We start from the raw sequence: 21,085 nt of genomic DNA, 5'->3' as shown, positions 1-21,085 counted from the left end.
CCGACTTAGGCATTTGATGTACAGTATGTGCTGCTACTTGACTGACAACATATCAAACTGGACGATGATATTCAGAATTGAAGAAATGTTTTTGGTGATGAAGTGTATCATTAATCGTCACTCACCCAGTTTTAGCAACCAGCCTTCTCTGTCTGGGTTGAAGAAGGTGTGTGTGAGGTCGTTGCCGTCGTCCTCTGGGATTTTAAAAGGCTCATTCTTGATGCTCTCGTACAGATTCTGCTCGGAGATTTGAGAAAGATGCGGTTAACACAGTAGCTTGGAATCGCAAAGAGGAGCCTTGAACTCAAACTCGCCCTGAGCAGGTCTTCGGGTAGGTCTCCTCCCTCGTTGATCCCCCGGTTCATAGAGATGAAACGCTCTACGGTGGGCTTGTCCTTCACGTTGGGGTTGTGAAGGCTGGTGTTCAGCATGATGATAGCAAACGACAGGATGTAGCAGGTGTCTGGAATACACAAGTCCAAGTCAGACCTTATCAGCATTCCACTTTGATCACAGATGGCTTGTTCCAGTTCCATGTTTTTCTTTTTTATGAGTCCATTACTTCTACTCAAGGTTTTTGCCATAGCAATGCTCGAAATAAGCAGTCTCGGATCACAGTTTTCACGTCAAAATGTAGATTTTGCAAGCCAAATGGACACACCGACTAGCATAACTGCAGGGATAAAATCCACGACAGGATTCTGTCATAACAACAACAACAAAAGTGTGCGTGCTTTTAGAGAGAGTAGCTTTGTTTCATTCAAAATGGTCATTTACACAGAGTTAAATGCACTGTTGTTGTTGCAATGTGTGCTGGAAAGTGTGGAGACATTTATTTTATTTTGTTGCTGCGGGAAGGGTAAGTGAATCTTGACGTGTTTCCCAAACGAGTCGCAGTGCACATCCGCTGTGAAAAGCAATTCGCCGACACTTCTGATCCACAAAGAAAGAACCATTCAAAAGTAGGTAAAGCTTAAACACGCTCATTAAAATCTGAATTTTGGTATTGTGTGTGTCAACACTGCTACACACGGTCTGAAAAGTTAGCTTAGTGCAGCCACTGTTTCATTGAAAGCATGAGCATGCGGCTGACGAAGCAGCACTTTATCTGTCGTGCAGGGCTGTTAAGCAGCCCGCATGCATTATGCACATCTATCTACATCCGTGATAGAGCTGATCATCTATGTGCATTATTCCCAAAAGGCAGACAACGCCTAACAGACAAGCTTGGCAGACTTCATGTCTGCTAAAGAAAGTAGGCTAAGTAGCTTGGCACGCCATTAGGCCCTCCTTTACTGAAATAATGGCAGATATCAAACAGTCAATCATGATTATGAGGGAGCTAAATTGCAAAGGTTCTTAGCTGGCACCTGTCGATTGGAAAACGCCAGTGTTGCATTGGCAGTAGCGCTGAGCGAAAGCCTCCATCATGCGGTCGATCTTCTGGGCTTCTCCCGGTAGCCGAAAGCTCCACAGGAATTGTCTGTAAGGACACAGGTCGTGGTGATAAACGCTTAGAGCGTAGTGGGCATGGTGTGCAGCAGGGCTGGGTTTTAATCCTAAAAAAATTAAGACTTACTTGAGCACAATATTGTCTAGAAAAAGATCTAATCAGGTACATAATTTCTTTTCAAGAACACAACTATATTTTTATATATAAAATAAGCTATATTTTTAAATAAGTTGCATTTTTCATGACTACTCAAACAAAAATAATGAATAATAAATAAAGAATACTGTTTTAAAGCTAAGTCATACATTTTTAGAATGTAAAAAAAAAAAAAAAGTCTTCTCAAGATAAAAAAAGATTTTTGAAAATGAGTTATTTTTGTTGGAGAATCAAGTAATTTTTTCCCGAAATCAAGTCATATTTCATTGTTTACAATTAAGTATTTTTGTTAAAGAAATAAAATTTTAAAAATTGAGAATTAAGTTGTATTTTACGTACTGACTGGAGTAACGTACTTTGTTTCTGAGTATGTAACAGATGTGGTGTAGATGCTACCATCTTACCTAAGGGCCTGAACCAGGTTGAGGTCTGTGAATTCATGAAGTTCAACAAAAGCGTGGAGGACCTGTATGTTGAAATCATCTCTACAAGGCAAACATGGAAATACATTTGATAAGATAAAATACTATCAGGCATAAAATCATAATTCAAACAAAAGGTCTTGGGTAAAAGTCAGACTGTTGAGGGTTTTAGAGCAGGGCTGAAGATATGTTGGTCGTAAAGGGGCTGTGCTCCCATCAGGCGGCGTGACAGGCTCCTCCCTTGCTAATTCATTTATCATCTCATCTGGATGATGACATCATCCCACAATCCAAATGCCCTTCGGAGTAAACGATCTGCCCTGTAAGGTCACATCGCATCACTCCCAGTGGACCAGCGACCGCTCCAATGGCCTACACAACAGTGGTTCTCAATTTGAGGTACGTGAAAGCACTTTAGGGGGTAGGTGAGATTTTAAGATACATTTAAATTAAAAAGTAGGGTCAATGCAAAAATGTGCTTGGTAACACCAGTTGCCTCCCTGACACCAAGAATGACAAAGATCCTGAGTGAAGCACACGCCCAAGCCTCACTAAAATATATCATTAAATGCAAAAACACTGAGTTCAGTGCAACAAAGCAATATTCCGTTTTGATAATTGGTAATGTTATGAGTCTTCTTTTTAGTTTAAAAAATATACATTTTAAGATTTATTAATTTTTTTGCAGTTTCTGCTTTAATTTAATTTCTTTTTGAGAACATATCTGCACTATGATTCCAAAAGTGAACACTTTGTTGCTAGTTAATTCTATATACACAAATTTGTATTCGATTTTTTTATTATTAGAAATAAGTTAAAAAAATATATATATAATCTTTTTATTTTCAAATATTTCTATAGACACCACTAAAAATGGAGTTCCAAAGTTTAACATGATTGATGGTGTTTTAACTCTTACTTTTTTTATTGCTTTGCGCTGCTCAGGTGGTGCTTGGCCAAACAAATATTTCACAAGGGTACATCAGTGAAAAAAGGTTGAGAACCACTGGCCTCAAAGCCCGCAGAGAGCGAGGAGAATTAAAAAAAAAAATCTCCGCTCCAAGACCCCACCCTTAATGCGTGACTGTCTGACCTGTAATCCCCGCATACCGGAAAAAATCCCAGTGTCATTTCCTTGGACAGGCGTTCTGCAACACTAGGATCGTGAGTTTAGTGTTTAATTTCCCGGAAATGATGCAGGCAGTGTCTTGAGCGCGCCACTTAAGAGTGACTAAGACAATTGAAAGCAGATGAAGATGAGTGAGGAGCAGACATTAAAAGTTGGACCAATAACTTATGTTTGGGAAACTATGGGCGTGCCCCCACACCACGAGGAGAGTGAGCAATATAGAAACTATGCACCTCTGTAAATTCAAGTATGCATGAGTGTGAGTCTTTACCTTTCCCCAAGGTAATCTCCAATGGCTGTTTTGTTCAAGCCTTCTCCCTTGCAGAGGAACTGAGCGATGTCATCGCTAGTGTTCTTCAGCAGATCATTCTCAATGAGGAACTGAATTCCCTGGAAGAGTGACGAGGGACACAGTGAGGGTTAAAAAAAATAAGCCTCAATCACACCTCTGAGGTATCACGGTCATCACTCGCCCACCTTTTTGGGGTCCATGTTGAATTTCTTACGGCCCATGGCCACCTGTTTGTTCCTTTGCATGGTTTTCCTGTAAGGTCAGATATTAAACTTGTTATTTGTGAAGATTAAACCTAAGAATAGACAGATTTAACCATGCAATCATCAATTTTCTATAGTGCTTGGTAGGTCAGATGGAGATCTCAGCTAACTTACACTCTGAACTGGTCGCCAGCCGTAGAGCATTGACAAACAAACATTTCTCGGACAACTTGGAGTCTTCAATACAATAATTGGAATCTGTTCTCTTCAATTTGTGCCATTGCTCTTGGCTGCACACACTGCCTCCAGTACATAATGGATGCTAGATTTAAAAAAAAAAAAAAAACTTTTTGGTCCAATTAGATTTCAGCCTCTGTGTTGCCAGGCCAATTTAATCTGTCAAGGCCTTAAGAAGCCTTAGCGCTGTCTGGTGTAAAGTAAACTACTGTATATTAGCAATGGGACTGTTTCTTTAACCAAACACATTTCAAATTATTCCTCACAGAGCCAGAGTACTGACCCTCAATTACGTCAGCCAGCTTGGACTAGCAAAACATGTCTGTAGCAATTGGCACTCAATATGTTTGCTAATCAGAATATCTGTTGAGTAAATATATTACTTGTTAGTATTTATGTCATGTTACATGCCGTTATGAGGGATTTTTTTTTTTTTTTATAGTATTGATGGTTTCTATATATCATTGAACAGGACGGCGATTCAACTTCTAAACTGTGAAGCAGAAGTCCTAACCACCGGGCTACCGTGCTGTCTGACCCAAGCATTTTCCTCCCTTATCACCTCTGATCTACTTCTCTGATCAAACAGACGAGTCCACTTCTCCATTGTGACTCATAAATCACATTACAAAATGATATTTCCCGCCAACTATTCATGTTGACCCTCACTGCTGTGACTAATCCCACTTATGGGAAGAAGTCCTTTCTCAGGCCTGGAGCTGTTCAGGAGTCACAGTGGGTTTTCAAGGTACTGCCGTTGCCACGATGACCTTACCGAGCGTTCTTCCCCACTCCCGCCAGGATTCCTTTAGCTTTCTGACTGAGCTCCTTAAAGTAAAACCACAGCGGACAACACACTAACATGATCATGTAGTGTCACAGTGATAAGACGCTGTGATTGCATCAAGGAGATGCAACCCTTAATGGGTTTGAGAGGAAAGCCAAAGTGAGGCATGATTTATCTGCCGTCGATGGGATCTTCTCTGACCAAAGTAGTCAACCCTAGTGCACCCGTTCCCCTCAGGACCATGCAATTTCTGCCTCGGCCCACTGCATTATTCAATGAGGCCTCCCCCATCATGTGGGGCGTGAGGAGGTGCGCCCGATAAAACATTTAAAGTGGCTTAAAAGCACAGCCAATGTGGGAGGTGTATTTGGTGTGACAAAATAGCCATCGACTATCAATAATTGACAACTTCATTTGCCAAGTAAATAGAAGGCAAACAAGTCAATTTGGATGACAGAAAGGTTGGGTGAAGTGGGGGTAGTCGGGAATGGTTATCCCCTTTTTCACTGCCTGTAAATGAAGACATGCAAAATGAAGTGTGAAAGGCCAACTTTACTGGGTTCTGTCTAAACAGCAGTAGCTAATAAATCGGTAATTTTATCAGACTTCTGAAAGCGCTGTTATGTCTTACCTCTCCTCGGTGGAACCCAGGTTCTCAATCTCGTTGGTGACCTCTGCTATCTCATCCTTCAGCCGCTGTGGAAAATAAAACAGCATTCACTTGTTAACTATTTCCAATCAATTTTAAAATACCCATTATTGACCATTTGCACCAATGTCACGTGATCACGCGACTGCCCTATGAGGGACGGCGGAAGGAAATGATTGTTGAATGGAAGTGGACGTGACCCGGAGCGACTGTTATTTTACAAATTAAAAGTTATTATTGCCCATCGAGCCATGGAATCTATTACTTCAAACGAAGGTCGCCTGTCAGTCGAAGTTGCAGATTTAGTCGGGACTCATAGAGCGCGATATTTACTTTAGTTGGATATCGCTAGTTTGAAAACAGCCCCTTACCTTCTGTTGCATGCTGTTTTTACCAAGTGAATCAAATCGCCAACTTTGCCGGAATTCACAGCGCACGACCTATATCATTATGTAGTCAATGCTGTCTCTCCTCCTTACACCGGGGCTGATTTAAACGCTTGTCGCTGACTGAGTCTCTGGGACGAGATGCTACGCTCATAATATACCTCGTAATGCAAAGGTAAAACTTGTTTATCATGCCAACTAACTTATTTTTACAAAGTCCGTTCTATATTGAAACGCTGTGATGATGTTATGTTATAATGTTTACTAGCATGGAACAAGTGACTATCGTAGTGGCAAGATATGCAGTCATTTCATGAATATGACTCCGGTTCCAGAGTGAAAAACTCCAAGCACAAAGACGAAATCCCCCGTTATTAAACAGTCAAATGCACTTAATAGTTTTGAAGAAGGTGCATTTGAAAACTAAGCTGTGTGTTCGTGCAGTTGGAGTGGACGCTAACTATCTGGCTCGTTTATGTGATTTGAAACACGCAATTGGACACCTCTGTTACAATCTTTGTTAGAGTGTACGTTTACTAATAAAATGTATGAACATTTATCTACTAATTACAACATTTATCTACTAAACTTGCAAAAAATTATCGCTGCAAATCCGTAAATACTTTGTGGGCTGCCAGTCCTTTCTGTTGATTGCTGCTATCAATCGACGTCTTTTGTCTTCATTAGTAGTTATGCGATAAAAAGCAACATTTGGTTTACTCCTTTGTCTGTCTGTACAACCGACCGCAAAGCAAGATATGACCATTTTATATGATAATCGATTAGATAAAGGACTTTACGCTGTATGAGATTCAATTGTTACAATAAAGGCAAGTGGCTCTTTTGCCGTCCAGTACCCCCGAGGGGGCGTTCCCATGAGGGCTGTGACGTCACGTGCAAAAGGTCAATAGATTTGGGGATAATCTCATTTCAAGCTTAAAAAGAAGATGGCAGACCAGTCTAGTACCCACACTCTTTTACTACGGAGCCACCCTGTTGTAATACGTGCGAAATATGCTTTGGCATTGTCTTGCTGAAATAAGCAGTGGTGTCCATGAAAAAGACGTAGCTTGGATGGCAGCATATATTTCTCCAAAACCTGTATGCACCTTTTAGCATTAATGGGCCCATTGCAAAGTAAAGTTTTAAGTTGCACTCACGAATGTAGCACCAAACTGTATTTACTGACATTGGTTTTCTGAACACATTCACACATTGATGTCAGTTTTTGATGCAGTGCCGCCAAAGGCATGGAAGGTCATGGGCATTCAATGTTGGTTTTCAGCCATTTTGATGATATTACCATAGATGATGAAAACTCCTTGCAATTGTGCATAGAGTAACATTGTCTTTAAAACAACTTTTTTCTCTGTTCACTAAGTGGCAAACCTCAGTCCATCTTTGTAAATGATAGAATTCAAGGAAGCTCCTTTCATACACAAGCACCCACCCACCTGTGCCCGATTAGCCTGTTCACAGGTGGGACTTTCCAAACAGGTGTTTGATGAGCATTCCTTTCTCAGTCTTTTTTTGACACCTGTCCCAGCTTTTTTTAAATGTGTTGCAGCCATTAAATTCTAAGTTAAAGGAGTAGCCAACACCCCCAAAAATTATTCACAATATGTTCTATGCAGCCCCACTAAGTCTAAATACAGTATTTTGGATAATATTGTGTTAGTGGAATGAGTTAAGCAGCAAAATCCAACAGTCCATCAGAAGGTGGCCATATGTTGCCACTAGCTGTCGAGCGAAAATGGCATCATAGTTGTTCATGTCTCAGGTAACAACCAATCACAAATGACATCATAGTTGCTCACGTCTCAGGTAACAACCAATCACAACTCAGCTTCAGAAAACAGGTGAGTTGTGATTGGTCCTTGCCTGAGCAACTGTGATGTCATTTTCAGTCGACAGCAAATGGCAAAATGGCCGCCCCCTGAGATGGATAAAAACGGCTGGATTTTGCTGCATAACTCATATTCCACAAATGTAATTTTAATCAGAACGCCATGTTTAGACTAGTGAGGTCACATAACATTATTGTCAAGAAATGTTTAAGGTTGACTTGAATGATTATTTGCTAAAAACAACAAAGTGCATCAGTTTGCAAATTAAATATTTTGTCTATGTAGTGTATTAAACTAAATATAGGTTGAACATGATTTGCAAATCATTGTATTATGTATCTTTGTATTGTGTATAATGTATAATACAACACCCCAACTTTGGATTTGGGGTTTGAAATGCTTTATTTTGAATTACTTGGTCTACATTTTAAATGGTTCTGTTGGGTTTGTTGTTCAATGCTGGTGCATTTTCTGTAAATTATTTTTGATCGTCTGCTTGAGAATTCCTAACCACTGATAGGCAACTAGCTCACAAACTACACTCTGAAGGATGAAAAAAGCAGAGTTGGTCACAGGGTGAGCAGCCCCGCACCATTAAAAAACAAACAAAAAAAACAATAATATTCAGAAACAACAACGGGGGAAAAAAGAGCTGCAAATTCTGGTCCAGATAAAGAATTGCGGATCCTCCCGACGACAGAACGATCTAAGGTAAGGTCTAATAAATAGATTGCTGTTTTTTTTTCATATGAAATTTAAATTATGTTTAACAGTTTTGCTAACATAAAAAAAATGGGTGCCTTCCATAAAAAAACGCCACCATGTGTGTTGTTGTTTATCCGATGCAAATGTAAATACCATCCATCCACGCAGCCATCATCTGAACTGCTTATCCTCCTTGAAATAAAATGTATATTCATATTCTCATGGTCTATATTTATGACTTGATATCAAAACAAAATATTTTTTGGTTTACAGTAAAATAATAGAATTGGCCATGCTTTTCTAATCATTTTGTAGAGATCAAAACATAACATTCATAATGGAAGACGGTTTACTTGCTCACTAAAACAAAGTGACTGTGATCTGCTTATTGTTATGCCCTTCACGCGTCTTCAAAAGAAAGGTTTTTTTTTGCGTTTTCAAGGACAGTTCTAGTGGTGAACCGCAATACTTGTTCTAAACATGGTCTTTATTGGGTGTTTGGCTACATAAAAGATTCACACAGGAGTACACGAAAAAAAATTGTACTGGAAAGACAAAATAAAACGGGATTTATATTAAATGCATGGAGAATGGAGTTATAAAGTCATAAACAAGCCAAAAAAGTGCCTCGGTTCATATCAATTTCCCATGCATAACTACTTCTTACAGGCCACACCACAATAGCAGCATCTGTGTCGTCAAGAGCTGCGCCATTCCAACGCATTCCTCACATGCTTGCCTCCACAAACAATGGCATGGCGCACACAAGAGGCCTTGACCTGTAAGGCCGATGGAGGAGAGCGTGGGGAGTCAACAAGGGGCGGGTATTGGTCAGCTTGCGCACTACCATATACGAAGATGGGAGGGTGATGGAGGCGTGTTTTCAAGCCACAATGCCAGTCAAAGCTCATTAAAGTGCGGGTGTCAGCCTGCAGTGTTTGTCTGCGAGGACAGTCAGTGGATTTTCCCGCAGGGACATCTGGACGCAGGGCAGAACAATCTGTCACCCCTGTATGTCAATTGTCTTATCACTATGGAGAGAGCATATTTTATCTGAATGTTTCACATTATGCATTTAAGACCACAGTTCACTCAGCATATATCAACCACTTTAAAATAGAGGTCTTTGGTTTAATGGTGCAACCATGAGCACAAATGTTTTGCGAGGGAAATGAGATCTGAGTAGGAAATACCCGACATTCCACTTGTGTTGAAATGTGTGGCGGGGGAATTTGTAGAAGTAGGGGAAGACACTAAGGCGTGGTGAATGAGCTAAAGAAAATATTTTTACATTGTTTTGCAGATCCAAATATAAACTCTCCCACAGAGGCAACCGTTTAGGACAATTTTTGGTTTTCTTTGAAATGGAAAGCATATTAAAGAACAACAATCAAACTAGTAGTTGGTGTTGTAAAAGGCATAAACAATACGGATAGCTATTGCATACAATACCACTGCCTATTTTTTATTTATTTTTATCCTACTGATATACATGCAGTTGAAGCCAGAAGTTGACATGCACTGCAAAAAACACACATTTCATTTTTTGCCTCATTTTCTGAACTCAAATCAGACTGAACCTCACCTTAATCAGGTCACCAAAATTATTTAATTTTGTTAAATGCCACAATAATGAGAGAGTGAATTTCTTAGAGAATTTTACATGATTTTCTTCAAGGTCAAAAGTTTACATATATTTCCTTAGTATCGAGGAGCATTTTCTTTGAACTGCATGACTTGGGTCAAACTTTTTGGGTAACCTTCCACAAGCTTCTGACAGTACTCTGCGGGAATCCTGTCCCATTCCTCCTGACAAAACTGGTGTAACCGAGTCAGGTTTGCTGGGTGTCTTGCTCGCACACGCCTTTTCAGAACTGTCCACAAATTTTCGATGGGATTCAGATCAGGGCTTTGTGATGGCCACTCCAAGACATTGACTTTGTTATCCTCAAGCCACTTTTTAACCATTTTGGCAGTATGTCATTGCCCATTTGGAAGACCCATTTGCGTACAAGTCTTAGCTTCCTGGCTGATGTCTTGAGATGTTGCCTTAATATCTCCATGTAATGTTCTTCCTTCAGAATGCCGTCTATTTTATGAAGAGCTCCAGTTCCTGCTGCAGCAAAACAGACCCACAATATGATGCTGCCACCTCCATACTTTACAGTTGGTATGGTGTTCTCAGGTCTTCAAGCTTCCCCCTTTTTCCTCCAGATGTAACGTTGGTCATTACGGCCAAACAGCTCCACTTTAGTTTGATCAGACCACAGCACATGTCTCCAGAAATTGAGATCTTTGTCTTGGTGTCTTTTTGCAAAGTGTAATCTAGCTTCTTTTTTTTTTTAATGTTTCTTTAGGAGTAATGGCTTCTTTCTTGGTGAGTAGCTTTTCAGCCCATGTCGGTGAAGGACTCGTTTCACTGTGGATAGTGACACTTTCTTACCAACTTCATCCAGCATCTTTACAAGGTCTTTGACTTTTGGTTTGGGGTTGAGTTGCACATTTCGGTCCAAACCCCGTTAATTTCTGGGACACAGAACCCGTCTCCTTCCTGAGTGGTGTGATGGCTGGACATTCTAATGATGTTTATACTTGCGTATAATTGTTTGAACAGATGAACGTTGCACCTTCAAGCATCTGGAAATGGCACCCAAGGATAAGCCAGACTTGTGGAGCTCCACAATTCTCTGATTTTCCTGCCAATTTCTTTATATTTTCCCATGATTTCAAACAACGAAGCAGAGTGATTGAGGTGTGGCCTTAAATACATTCCCAGGTGTGTCGTCAATTAACTCACATGTCAGTTAACCTATCAGAAGCTTCCAAAGCAATAATCTCATCAACTGGGCTTACCCATGTTCTTTAAAGTCATTGTTCTTTATGTGTATGTAAACCTTTGACCTCGAAGGAAATAATATAAAATGCTCTAAGATATTCAGTCTCTCATTATTGTGGCATTTAACAAAATTAAATAATTTGGTGATGCTGGCTGACCTTAAACAGGAGAGGTTTAGTCTGATTTGACTTAAAAAAGGGAGGCAAAAAAATGAAATGTGTGTTTTTGCACAGTGTATGTAAACTTCTGACTTCAACTGTATGTGAATGTGAACAGCATCAAGGCTAGTAGTCAGCTGCATTTCATGCAAGGAATGTTTTATCCATAACATTTTGACAAACAGTAATACCAGACTTTGACATAATGCATTAAGATCTTAGGCACATCTATGCTGAACACATACTGCCATTTGTTTATAGTTGTCAAGGATAAGTGTTTCAAAAAAGCCCAACTTAGACTTTCGAGGTTCCACTGTACTTGACAGTACCTGAATGTCCTCCAGCAGCTCCAGCTTGCGCCGACGGATGTTCTCCAGCTCCTGCTGCTCCTCTGGAGTAAGGTCGTCGGGCACTGGGAAGAAACGGCAGATTAGCACACAAGGAACCAAAAAATATACGTTTTGACATTTTTTATTTGCTTAAAAGGGATACGCGACTCATTTAGCCATTTTCAGTAAAGTTAATATTTTGTCTATAATTAGTTTGATAACTTAATTATTTTTCATGTACAATAAATACTTTTAAAAACATGTTGCCACTTGCTGTCGACTGAAAATGGCATCAAAGGTGCTCAGAACTCAGGTAACGACCAATCATGGCTCACCTGTTCTGAGTTTGGTCATGTGATGTTCACAAAGTGAGCCATGATTGGTCGTTACCTGAGCCCTGAGCACATGTGATGTCAATTTCAGTTGATAGCAAGTGGCAAAATGTGTTTTTAAAAGGTATTAATTGTTTATGAAAAATAATCAAGTAATCAAATGAATTATAGACAAAATATTAACTTCTTACTGCTGACAATTGTTAAATGAATCACTTAAACCTAAATGAGTCACTTATCCCATTTGGATAAAACCTCTTAGGGGCTAGGCACAGAAATAGCACATATGGCTCCATGATTAGAGTTGGGCGATATGGCATAAAATTCAACAAGATGTCATGTAATTTCCAGAAATTTTATTGTACAGAGCTTGTAACAAACGCAAAATTGAACTTTACCACTCTACAGTGCAAAATATTGCAAACAATCACAAATAACATTGCTAATGTAATATAAATACAGCATTTAATATATTTTATATAAATATACTTAATCCTTCAGGCTGGCAGACATGATGTAACGTACAACAGATTGTTTTCCCGTTTCAGACGTGTGCTTATGTAGCTGTTGTTTTTTTCTAGATACGTAATAACTTAATTTAATAACTTAATAATGTATCTACTAGTTTGCTGCTCATAATTCATTATTCTCCGCAGTAACACGGTTCACGACAGAATTCTGTGAAATTAGTGCACTGTACTAACTAAGCACTTATCATAATGGTGTGCTACTTTACATTTCACACATAGCAGATTAGCAGTTAGCATTCCTTCTCAGTCTTCTCCTGTTCTCTTCTCTTTGCTCTGTGCAGTGTGCGTGTTGCATGATTAAAGTGGAAGTCAATTTTAAACATTTCTTGACAATAATACATTATATGTGACCTCACTAGTCTAAACATGACATTCTGATTAATATCACATTTGTGGAATAAGAATTGTCAAGCAAAATCCAGCCATTTCTATCCATCTCTGGGACTGAAGATGACATCAATGAGGCTCAGGGCTCAGGCAACGACCAATCGTAGCTCACCCGTTTTCCGAAGCTGAGCTGTGATTGGTTGTTGTTCAGTTGACAGCAAATTGCAAAATGGCCACCCACTGAGATGGATAGAAACAGTTGGATTTTGCTACTTAACTCATATTTCATTAACACAATATTAACCAGAATACCATATTTAGACCAGTGGGATTGCATAGAACATATTATTGTCAACAAAATTGTGAGGGTAGACTTCCCCCTTAATGACTACCCGTCCTCTTTTAGTAATAACAATAATCATCACAAGTGTATTGTATTCACCACAATAGAGGCAAGGATTAGTGACTGAGGAGCGCCTTTGCATCCTGCAAGGACAGTTTTTAGCCGCGATAATGAGGCAGCCATAATTCAAAGCTGGTTTGTGCAAGCTAGGTTAGTGCCTATCACTCTCCCCAGTAGATAGAAAACAGCTAGGAAAGGAGGATTGGTGATTGTTGGACGTGGCAGCTTCTCCCGCTCTGTGGTTTGATGTGCTTGAACATTATCAATCCAGTTGGTCAGTATGGTCAAAACCCAGACTGCAGAATGATCCAACGATCAACTCCACCTTAATGGTAGTGAGTCAGTGGGTGTCTAAGTTTACCCGTGGGACAAGCCTTAACACCCCTGTAACCTCTACTCTCCTTACCCTCATTACATCAGTGGCAGGGTTCAAAGGCTAGAGCGGTGTGTGGCCCATGCTGACTTGGTGGATGGCTGTGAAGAGTTAGCAATGTAATGCTAATAGAGAAAGAGAAGTGCAAGACTTAACATTTAATTACCAGGGAGCTAAAAGTTCCAATATACTTAAATTGAAGAATCCAAATTGCCAAAAGGCTGAGTGATGACTGCCATTAACCTATAGCATCACAAGCTAAGTATTCATGGAAACCACTCTCAACAAGGTCCGGATTGGAGCAAGACAAAAAGAGGCCTCATTCAGGTTGGTACCAAGCATGTGTCATTTCCCAGAACACGAGCAGCACCACGGGCACAAAACCATCCACTTAAATTAAATGCTGAGAGCTGCTTGTTTTCCTTCTTGTCTAAGAGTCACCACTTGGCCGTTAGTCAGCAAACGTCTGGCCTGGCCTGGCCTAGTCTGATGAAAAGAGGCAGTCATCGGAAAGGGAGAAAAATAGAGAGCAAGGGGAAGCAAGGAGGGCAAGTGGATGAAGGTGGTAGTAATGCATAAGACCTCTACCAACGTGACAGAGGCAGATCAGTGTGACGAACTGTTCTCATTCAGAAAGGGAAAGACATCCATGTGTAGTTTTTTTCCCCAAATAGTAGTCGATTTGTATCTGAGTGCAAACTGATCCTTTTGGACTACGCCCATTTTGTCGAGGCACAAGAGTAATTTCGGACAGCAGAGTTCCTGGACGGTTGGAACGGTTCCAATTGAGTGCCCAAGAGGCGACACATCAAGGGAGAAACAATTATAGCTCGCTGTCCTGCAGCGTCACAGTCCGCTAATGTCCATGCAGACTGCCACGCTGGCCTACGACAGACATCTTATTTCCACCCAAATCGCAAAAGGGCTCTCCTTGGAAAATAAGGATATTAGGATTCAGAATAATTTGGGGATCACTCAGTCTTGCTCCCTGCAGATCATTTGACCCAATTTCAGGAGCACCGCAACACATGAGAGGCAAAAACTGGAAACTCGTCACCCGCGGCAGAGCTAATGATAAAGCTACTGAACTCTGGTACCATGATACGCAACCACGTATTTACACTTACATCATTAACATTGGAAATAAAATTTCCCTGTAAATTGATAAAGTTGCAAACTAACAGGATATCATTTGTGATGACTCAAACTCCCCAAAAAGTTTCATCTGCTGGATTACATGCACTCTCACTCTCAGTTCTTTGCTTGGAGGTTTCCAACTTCCCATCCCTGTGATGAACTTAACTGGTTTTGCCTTGTCATTTTGACACTGTTCCGCATCGAGGTCAACAAAGCTAAAATGTACTTAAAGTGATAAATAGGCAATAAAGTGTGTCTCTAAGTCCAGTTGTTTGTTTTTTGGGGGGGTCCTTCCACTGTGACATGACAACATTTCTTATTTCAAGCAACAGCATACATCAGCTCCTAAGACTTGCCTCACTCGACATCTCCTCTGTCACTTTATGGAAATGAGTTTAAGTCTCACACGAATAAAAAAATACAGAAACCGGAATGTTGGCCATCCTTACATTTAGTTATCTTGCGCTTCCCTCACCCCAATGCTTCAATCAATCGACCACAAGCTTAAGCCAATAATCGTGCTGGCTGTAACAAGAAGCAGTCTACTTCATGATGAGCTATAATGTATTCAGCACAGGTCACAAGCACATGGACAATCAATCACTTGAGTTAGGATGGCAACTAACACATGATGTCCATATACGTACATCATTGTCCATTAGGCTTCCCCATATGCATGCTGTTATCCTAGCAACAAAAAGGTGACGTAAGATTTATAAACAGACAGAATCTCATTACGACAAGTCCCACTGGGAATGTTGTGAGACCACACACCTTCAGACACAAAGCCTGTAACAAAGAGGAGTGGGGGGTTAAAAAGTAATAGCAGTCAGTAAAAATGGGCAGCATCCCAAAAAAACTTGCCCAGTGCCACTGACCTCCCGACTCTTTATTGCCACACACACATGGACACAATACAAGCTGGAGCCAGCAGACCACCAGTTATGAATCATAAATTCCCAAAGCATCTGACCTGGACTGTGGGAGCAAATGTCCAAAGAGAAGGAACCTTGTGATGTCGTGACGCGTGGGATAGAAACTGAGTCAGTGGAACGATCCCAGGGTGGGATCAGGACAATTCCTCAAAAAGGTGCAAGTGAAGCAACAAATGCTCAGCACATAAAGGACATTTTTGATGTTTTCCTGACACAGACTACACGATAAAGCTGTAGACTCTAAACTTTTGTCCCCAGGATGAACTTTTGCACTTTTACAGGCTGAACACACAATCTTGGCCAACAAAATAAACGTCGCTCTACCAAACCTCACCCCACCCACTCTGACAAGCAACATATAGTCAGTAACACCAGTGATCAATCTCGGATGTCAGTAGACCTTACCACAAGGTAACTAGACACGATGTCCAATGCAGGAATGTTTTTAGATGATCATAAAAGCCACAGAAGTCCTCCATGACAGATCAAACAAGACAAGGCTAATTCCCAAATTGCTGACCACTCACCTGAATGACAAACACACCAAGGTGCCAAATTGTTGCTCCTTTAATCCAGGACTTCATTAATGAAATAGGAATTCAAATTGAAAAAGATGATTCTGTCAGGTCCTGTCGAGCAAGGCGCCCATCTTCGTGAAACAAAGATATATGCTACTGAGTGTTTTCAAGCTGTACAGTGGAGTGAGCGGCTCCCTGCCGGCTTCCAGCACGACACACGTGGGAAGCAGAGTCCCCCCTCTCTCCCGCCTCCAACCCTTTCTCTATTTTGCCTTCACTTGCTTTAAAGTGGAGGCTCCACCCTGTGGCCACTCTTTATTCTGCCGCCTCCTCCTCACATACAAACACAACATAGGAAGGAGCAATGAGAGTGAAAAACAACGGACATCTACATATCACTATAATTCTTTAATTGCTATTAGTAAAAAACACACCATACATCATCTAAATCTAAATCAAATATATATTTTGGTTCAATGATGTCTTCAACCATCAAACTTGCAACCTGGCAATATTAGGGCAATTGTCCAAATTTTGGGTCCAAAATCTGTTTTTCTTCATCTTTGTGCGATAAACATTTATGCAAATATTAATCCCAATGTCCTCCATTATCTAATGTAAGACTATTTATATAGTTTACAATCTATGTTGAAATTGTTACTAATTTAAGTTCCTAATTGTAGTGTCCTGCTTCTTTGCCTTGAATAATATCCAGGGTATTATAAGAATTTTGTGTTCATGTACAGTAAATATATCCTGTGTATATTAATGTTTCATATCATCCCAAAATGTCGTTTTTCCGCCAATATGTCGGATATCAGCTGATATATTGAATATCTCCTTTTTTGGTTTATTTTTTAACTCTCAATATACGTATTGGCCCACAAAAATCCTATACTGGTTAGGCTGTAGTCCAAAGCTGTTATTCTTGAATTCAGAAAAAGCCTAGCAATGACTAGAAATGTGATTCTTATTTCAGTGATGACAAACCTCAAGCGTGCAACATAACAAAAAACTGTCATTTTCACCTTTAGTTCAGTGAAGCATAGCTGAGTATCATGCACTGACTGTTGTGACAACTTTTCGAGTCTGAGACAGCCAGCCATTTATGCATAAAGATATTCATGCCATTTTGGGGTCCAGGGAGATCTGTTTACTGAATTTGGTGAAGTATAGCCACAAGAACGATGTCACGCACAATCGTGTAAAATTAATCTTAATTCTGTGGCGGCTTCAGACATGGAGTGTGCAACGTTACGTGACGTAAAATGCGAGCCACCTTGACATTTATGTACGGTGTTATTTGGCCAAAGTTTTTCTTCAAGTTAAAATAGGCTCAGCAACAAGCTGAATATCAAACACTGTCTTAAAAAAATGCATTTGATTTCCATGACTACTTCAAAAGTCTGATACAGTCTGACTTATATAGTCAAATTCTTGTACTTTTCGGGTCAAAGCCATCACTGTCAGGCCAGAACAAAACTGATCTATTGAGTAATTAAGGTGCCGTTGAATTATGCCAAAAAAAAAATGTTGGAATGGAATTTGTGGTCATCTCTGGAGAAGCCATCAGCTCTAACACAAGCAGACATGACTCAGCTCTATACGCCGGGACACAGTTTGCTGTCCTGACAAGTCATGCGATCAGTCATACTGATTAACATTTTCCTGCTTGACAGTGCACATCTATGCTTGGAACAATCATTTGTCTATACACAGTATAGTGTGCTCTCTTAGGGACACATGCCAGGATGTTGTGTGAGATTGTGTTGCATCCTGGTGTGTGTGCGTGTGTGTGTGTGTGTGTGTGTGTGTGTGTGTGTGTGTGTGTGTGTGTGTGCGTGCATGTTCATGGCATGTGCTAGCGACTAGGGATGTAACGATAACGGCAATATCGTGATATCACGATATTAAAACTGCCACAATATATCGTGGTCCTTATGTCACGATATTAAAAGTAGCACATCTGTTAGAAAGTCAGGTTGATTTCCATTTGTGCAGTTCTAGCACATTCTTGTGGCGAGTTGTTTTGCTGCTGTTCAATTTTCACAAGGCATGTGTTGGCCCTTCTATGATTGAAATCCACGCTAATCGTCAGATGAAGGGGAACGTAATATGCTTGAGAATCGAGTCAATATGTGGAAGAACTCAATGTGTGCATGCATTAGCAAGAAAGTGCCTCAATATTAAGTCTTATTAGGATTGTAGGTTGATTATATGCATTGCCGAAAATAGCAAAAGCACAATATTGTGTTTTTTTTTTTTAGTACAAGCTCATTTTTTTACAATATTGTGCCCTTTTTTTGTATCACCAATCCCCCATAATATCGTGATAATTACCGTATCGTGTCCTTCATGTCGTGATATGGTATTTTGATGGTTGGATATCGTTAAATCCCTACTAGCAACCTCGTGTCTGCGCCGAGTGTAATGAGTCAGTTAAACAGTTTGCTGTGCCTCAAGATAGTGAAACATCAATACTAAATACATGCAGTCATACCTTTATTACGGTCTTAAAAGAATCCCTGACTGTCATGACAAGAGATTCACTTTTCAAAAATCATTTCCAGTTTAATAAATTTTGTAGAAACTTTATTTGGACGCACGCCGCCATTGTAATTTACGTCACAACGCATTCAGTGCATAGTGGCGTAGAATGGCGGCAGGCTCTCGGCCGAGCAATTGTTTAAAAACAAATGCATCCACATTGAAATGCTTAGTGTGTTTTTAAGCTCATTTACAAGCATGCTGAGGCTCTAGGCGGCAGTAGTTAGTCAAATACTGCTTGACCCTTGACGTCCACTTCCATAATATGTCATGCAAATCTGGCGACTTTCCAATGCCTCTTGATGACTTTTTTGGGGTTAAAAGCGACAAATCTAGCACTTCTTCTGGTGTTCTTTAGGGTGTTTTTAAATCCACTCTTTGCCTCTCCCACAATGTAATTCCTCTGTCCTACAGCATCCATTACTATGACATGCAAATTGCCAGTTACACAAATTAGGCAACATCATCATTTAGCGACTTTTAGGACGTTTAGCCTGGCTATGTGGGGACAAGAAAAGCCTGGCAGCTTGCGAGCCTAATAAAATGCTGGGGAAAACACTGGAATTTATAGTGAGGCCGCCACAGCTTTAGTGTCAAAGCAAACGCATTAACAAAAACACAAACATCCCTCAGCTGTACTCGCATAATCACATGCGTATAATCCATCGTCATAGACGCTAAAAGATGCTGCTTTCTTTCAATAATCTAGTTGTTTTTGCACGCTAATGCGTTCGTTTCTCAGGGCCCTTTAGGAGCGGAAGTGCCATTTGGAGCCAACAATGCGCGCCTTTGTGCTCTGATGGCCACCAGCCTTGATTCTTATCGTGGCCATCCAATTATCAACATCCTCTCAGCCTACATCACATCCAGGCGAGCCTTCAAATTGCTCTAGTGCAGTGGTGGAAGTAGCAAAATACAAATTTGTTGTTGGGTCTGTACTTTTCCAAGCACCGATTCATGTAAAATCAAACGGTGCCATGTTTCGGTTCTGAAGCACGTCTTTCAAAGTTGTGACTGTAAGGGAGTGAAAGAGTTGATGATTTTCCATGGCGCACTTGAACGCAACATTATATGTGCACCAGCGTACTGACGTCAACCAGTCACGCAGGACTTCACGCGCTAAAATACATTTCCGGGTTTTGGAAACGAGCGAGAATTTTGCAGAACCAAACCAAAGAAATACAGTTTCTGAAGTATGCCGGGTGCAGGCTGACGTCTTCCCCCACCGATCGAATCATGCTGGAAGGCACATGGCTTTGCCATGGTTAAGGTATATAGACGTTGTAATTTGGATAAACTACTGGTGACCATATTTAAATTAGCAAAAGATTGTGGCCAAAATGTAGCGAGCATTACAGACCACATCGGGTACATTCAAATGATTAATTTGAACCCAATTATTCTCTTTGTTCATGTAATGTCCTCTTCCAACTGTCATTTTTTTACATTTGAGTCCAATGCGGGTTCAAACTTCGAGCTCATAACGCGGCAGGCTCTTGAAAAACAACTGCACAAGAAACTAAGATAACATCAATTATTATTCATTTATATATTTACTGTTGTTCATTTTGTAATATTAACTTATGTTTATTAATTATACTTCAGTAATTGTCAAATGTTAAACCGTTATTTTTACTATTCCTCTCTGGCTCATTTGAATGAAATTTTATTTTTCAAGTTTTATATACTGAAAGGTAATTGTTACATTACTTTTTTTTAAAGATTTTTCTATTAAGCAATGATGAACATTTACTAACACCCAAATTAACTCTTTTACTGCCAAAGACGTTAAATGACGTTCTGCAAAAACCTACGGAGGAGCGCCAAAGACGTTAAAAGACGTCCACCTATTTTTATTTTTTTTGAACCGGGTGCAGGGAAGCCTTGCGGAGCTGTGCTGAAAGTTTCAAGCAGGTCTAGTGAGCCTAATGACTATTTTTGGCCCCTAGAGGGCAGCGATGACTCTCTTTTGACAAGATCGGGTGGGCGTCAGCAGAAGACGTGAGGCAGGGCTAGAGTGTTGAGGGGACAATGGCTGAAGAAGCCATAATGGCGGTTGCAAGCAGCTCACGCTAGAGCCGTTTTTTTTCAAAGACGAAAAGCATCGACCAACGATAAAGAGCACATTGATGACGACGATGATCATCATCGATAATGATGATGATGGTGACTCCGTGGTTGGAAGCATTGACGCGGCAGTAGAATACGTTAGGCGGAGCTAGATGGAGGAGGAAGCGGACAATGTTGCAAGCAGCTCACAGTTGGGAACAACAGTGGGTACAGTCTGCTACTTGGTATTTATTCCCCAGAAAAAAAGGCCGTCAAGAAAGTGTAACGTCTGCACGCGAAACGGACAATGGAAAGTGAAAGTAATCTGTTGTGCAAACCCTGCTC

General features: G+C 40.4%; 1 protein-coding gene across 4 annotated transcripts in view; it reads right to left on the bottom strand.

The window, feature by feature from the left end:
• The window catches only part of cyth1a (cytohesin 1a), a 55,391-nt gene that overhangs the window by 7,171 nt on the left and 27,135 nt on the right, over positions 1–21,085 (bottom strand). For 2 of the 4 annotated variants that reach the window (XM_077556023.1, XM_077556022.1), the window contains exons 2-9: positions 11,590–11,672; positions 5,311–5,375; positions 3,638–3,704; positions 3,432–3,550; positions 2,014–2,094; positions 1,371–1,483; positions 315–463; positions 125–237 (exon numbers count right to left, since the gene is read on the bottom strand). In XM_077556023.1, the coding sequence (XP_077412149.1) occupies positions 125–237; positions 315–463; positions 1,371–1,483; positions 2,014–2,094; positions 3,432–3,550; positions 3,638–3,704; positions 5,311–5,375; positions 11,590–11,672 (790 nt within the window). Of the gene's footprint in view, positions 1–124; positions 238–314; positions 464–1,370; positions 1,484–2,013; positions 2,095–3,431; positions 3,551–3,637; positions 3,705–5,310; positions 5,376–11,589; positions 11,673–16,153; positions 16,284–21,085 lie in introns of those variants that run through there. The other 2 variants (XM_077556024.1, XM_077556021.1) reach the window with 2 other exon arrangements.

The sequence above is a fragment of the Vanacampus margaritifer genome, chromosome 2 (genome assembly GCF_051991255.1).
Source record: "Vanacampus margaritifer isolate UIUO_Vmar chromosome 2, RoL_Vmar_1.0, whole genome shotgun sequence".
In the NCBI taxonomy this organism is placed as follows: Eukaryota; Metazoa; Chordata; class Actinopteri; order Syngnathiformes; family Syngnathidae; genus Vanacampus; species Vanacampus margaritifer.
The sequence above is the reverse complement of the archived record's forward strand: the minus strand, read 5'-3'. Positions and strand labels throughout refer to the sequence as shown.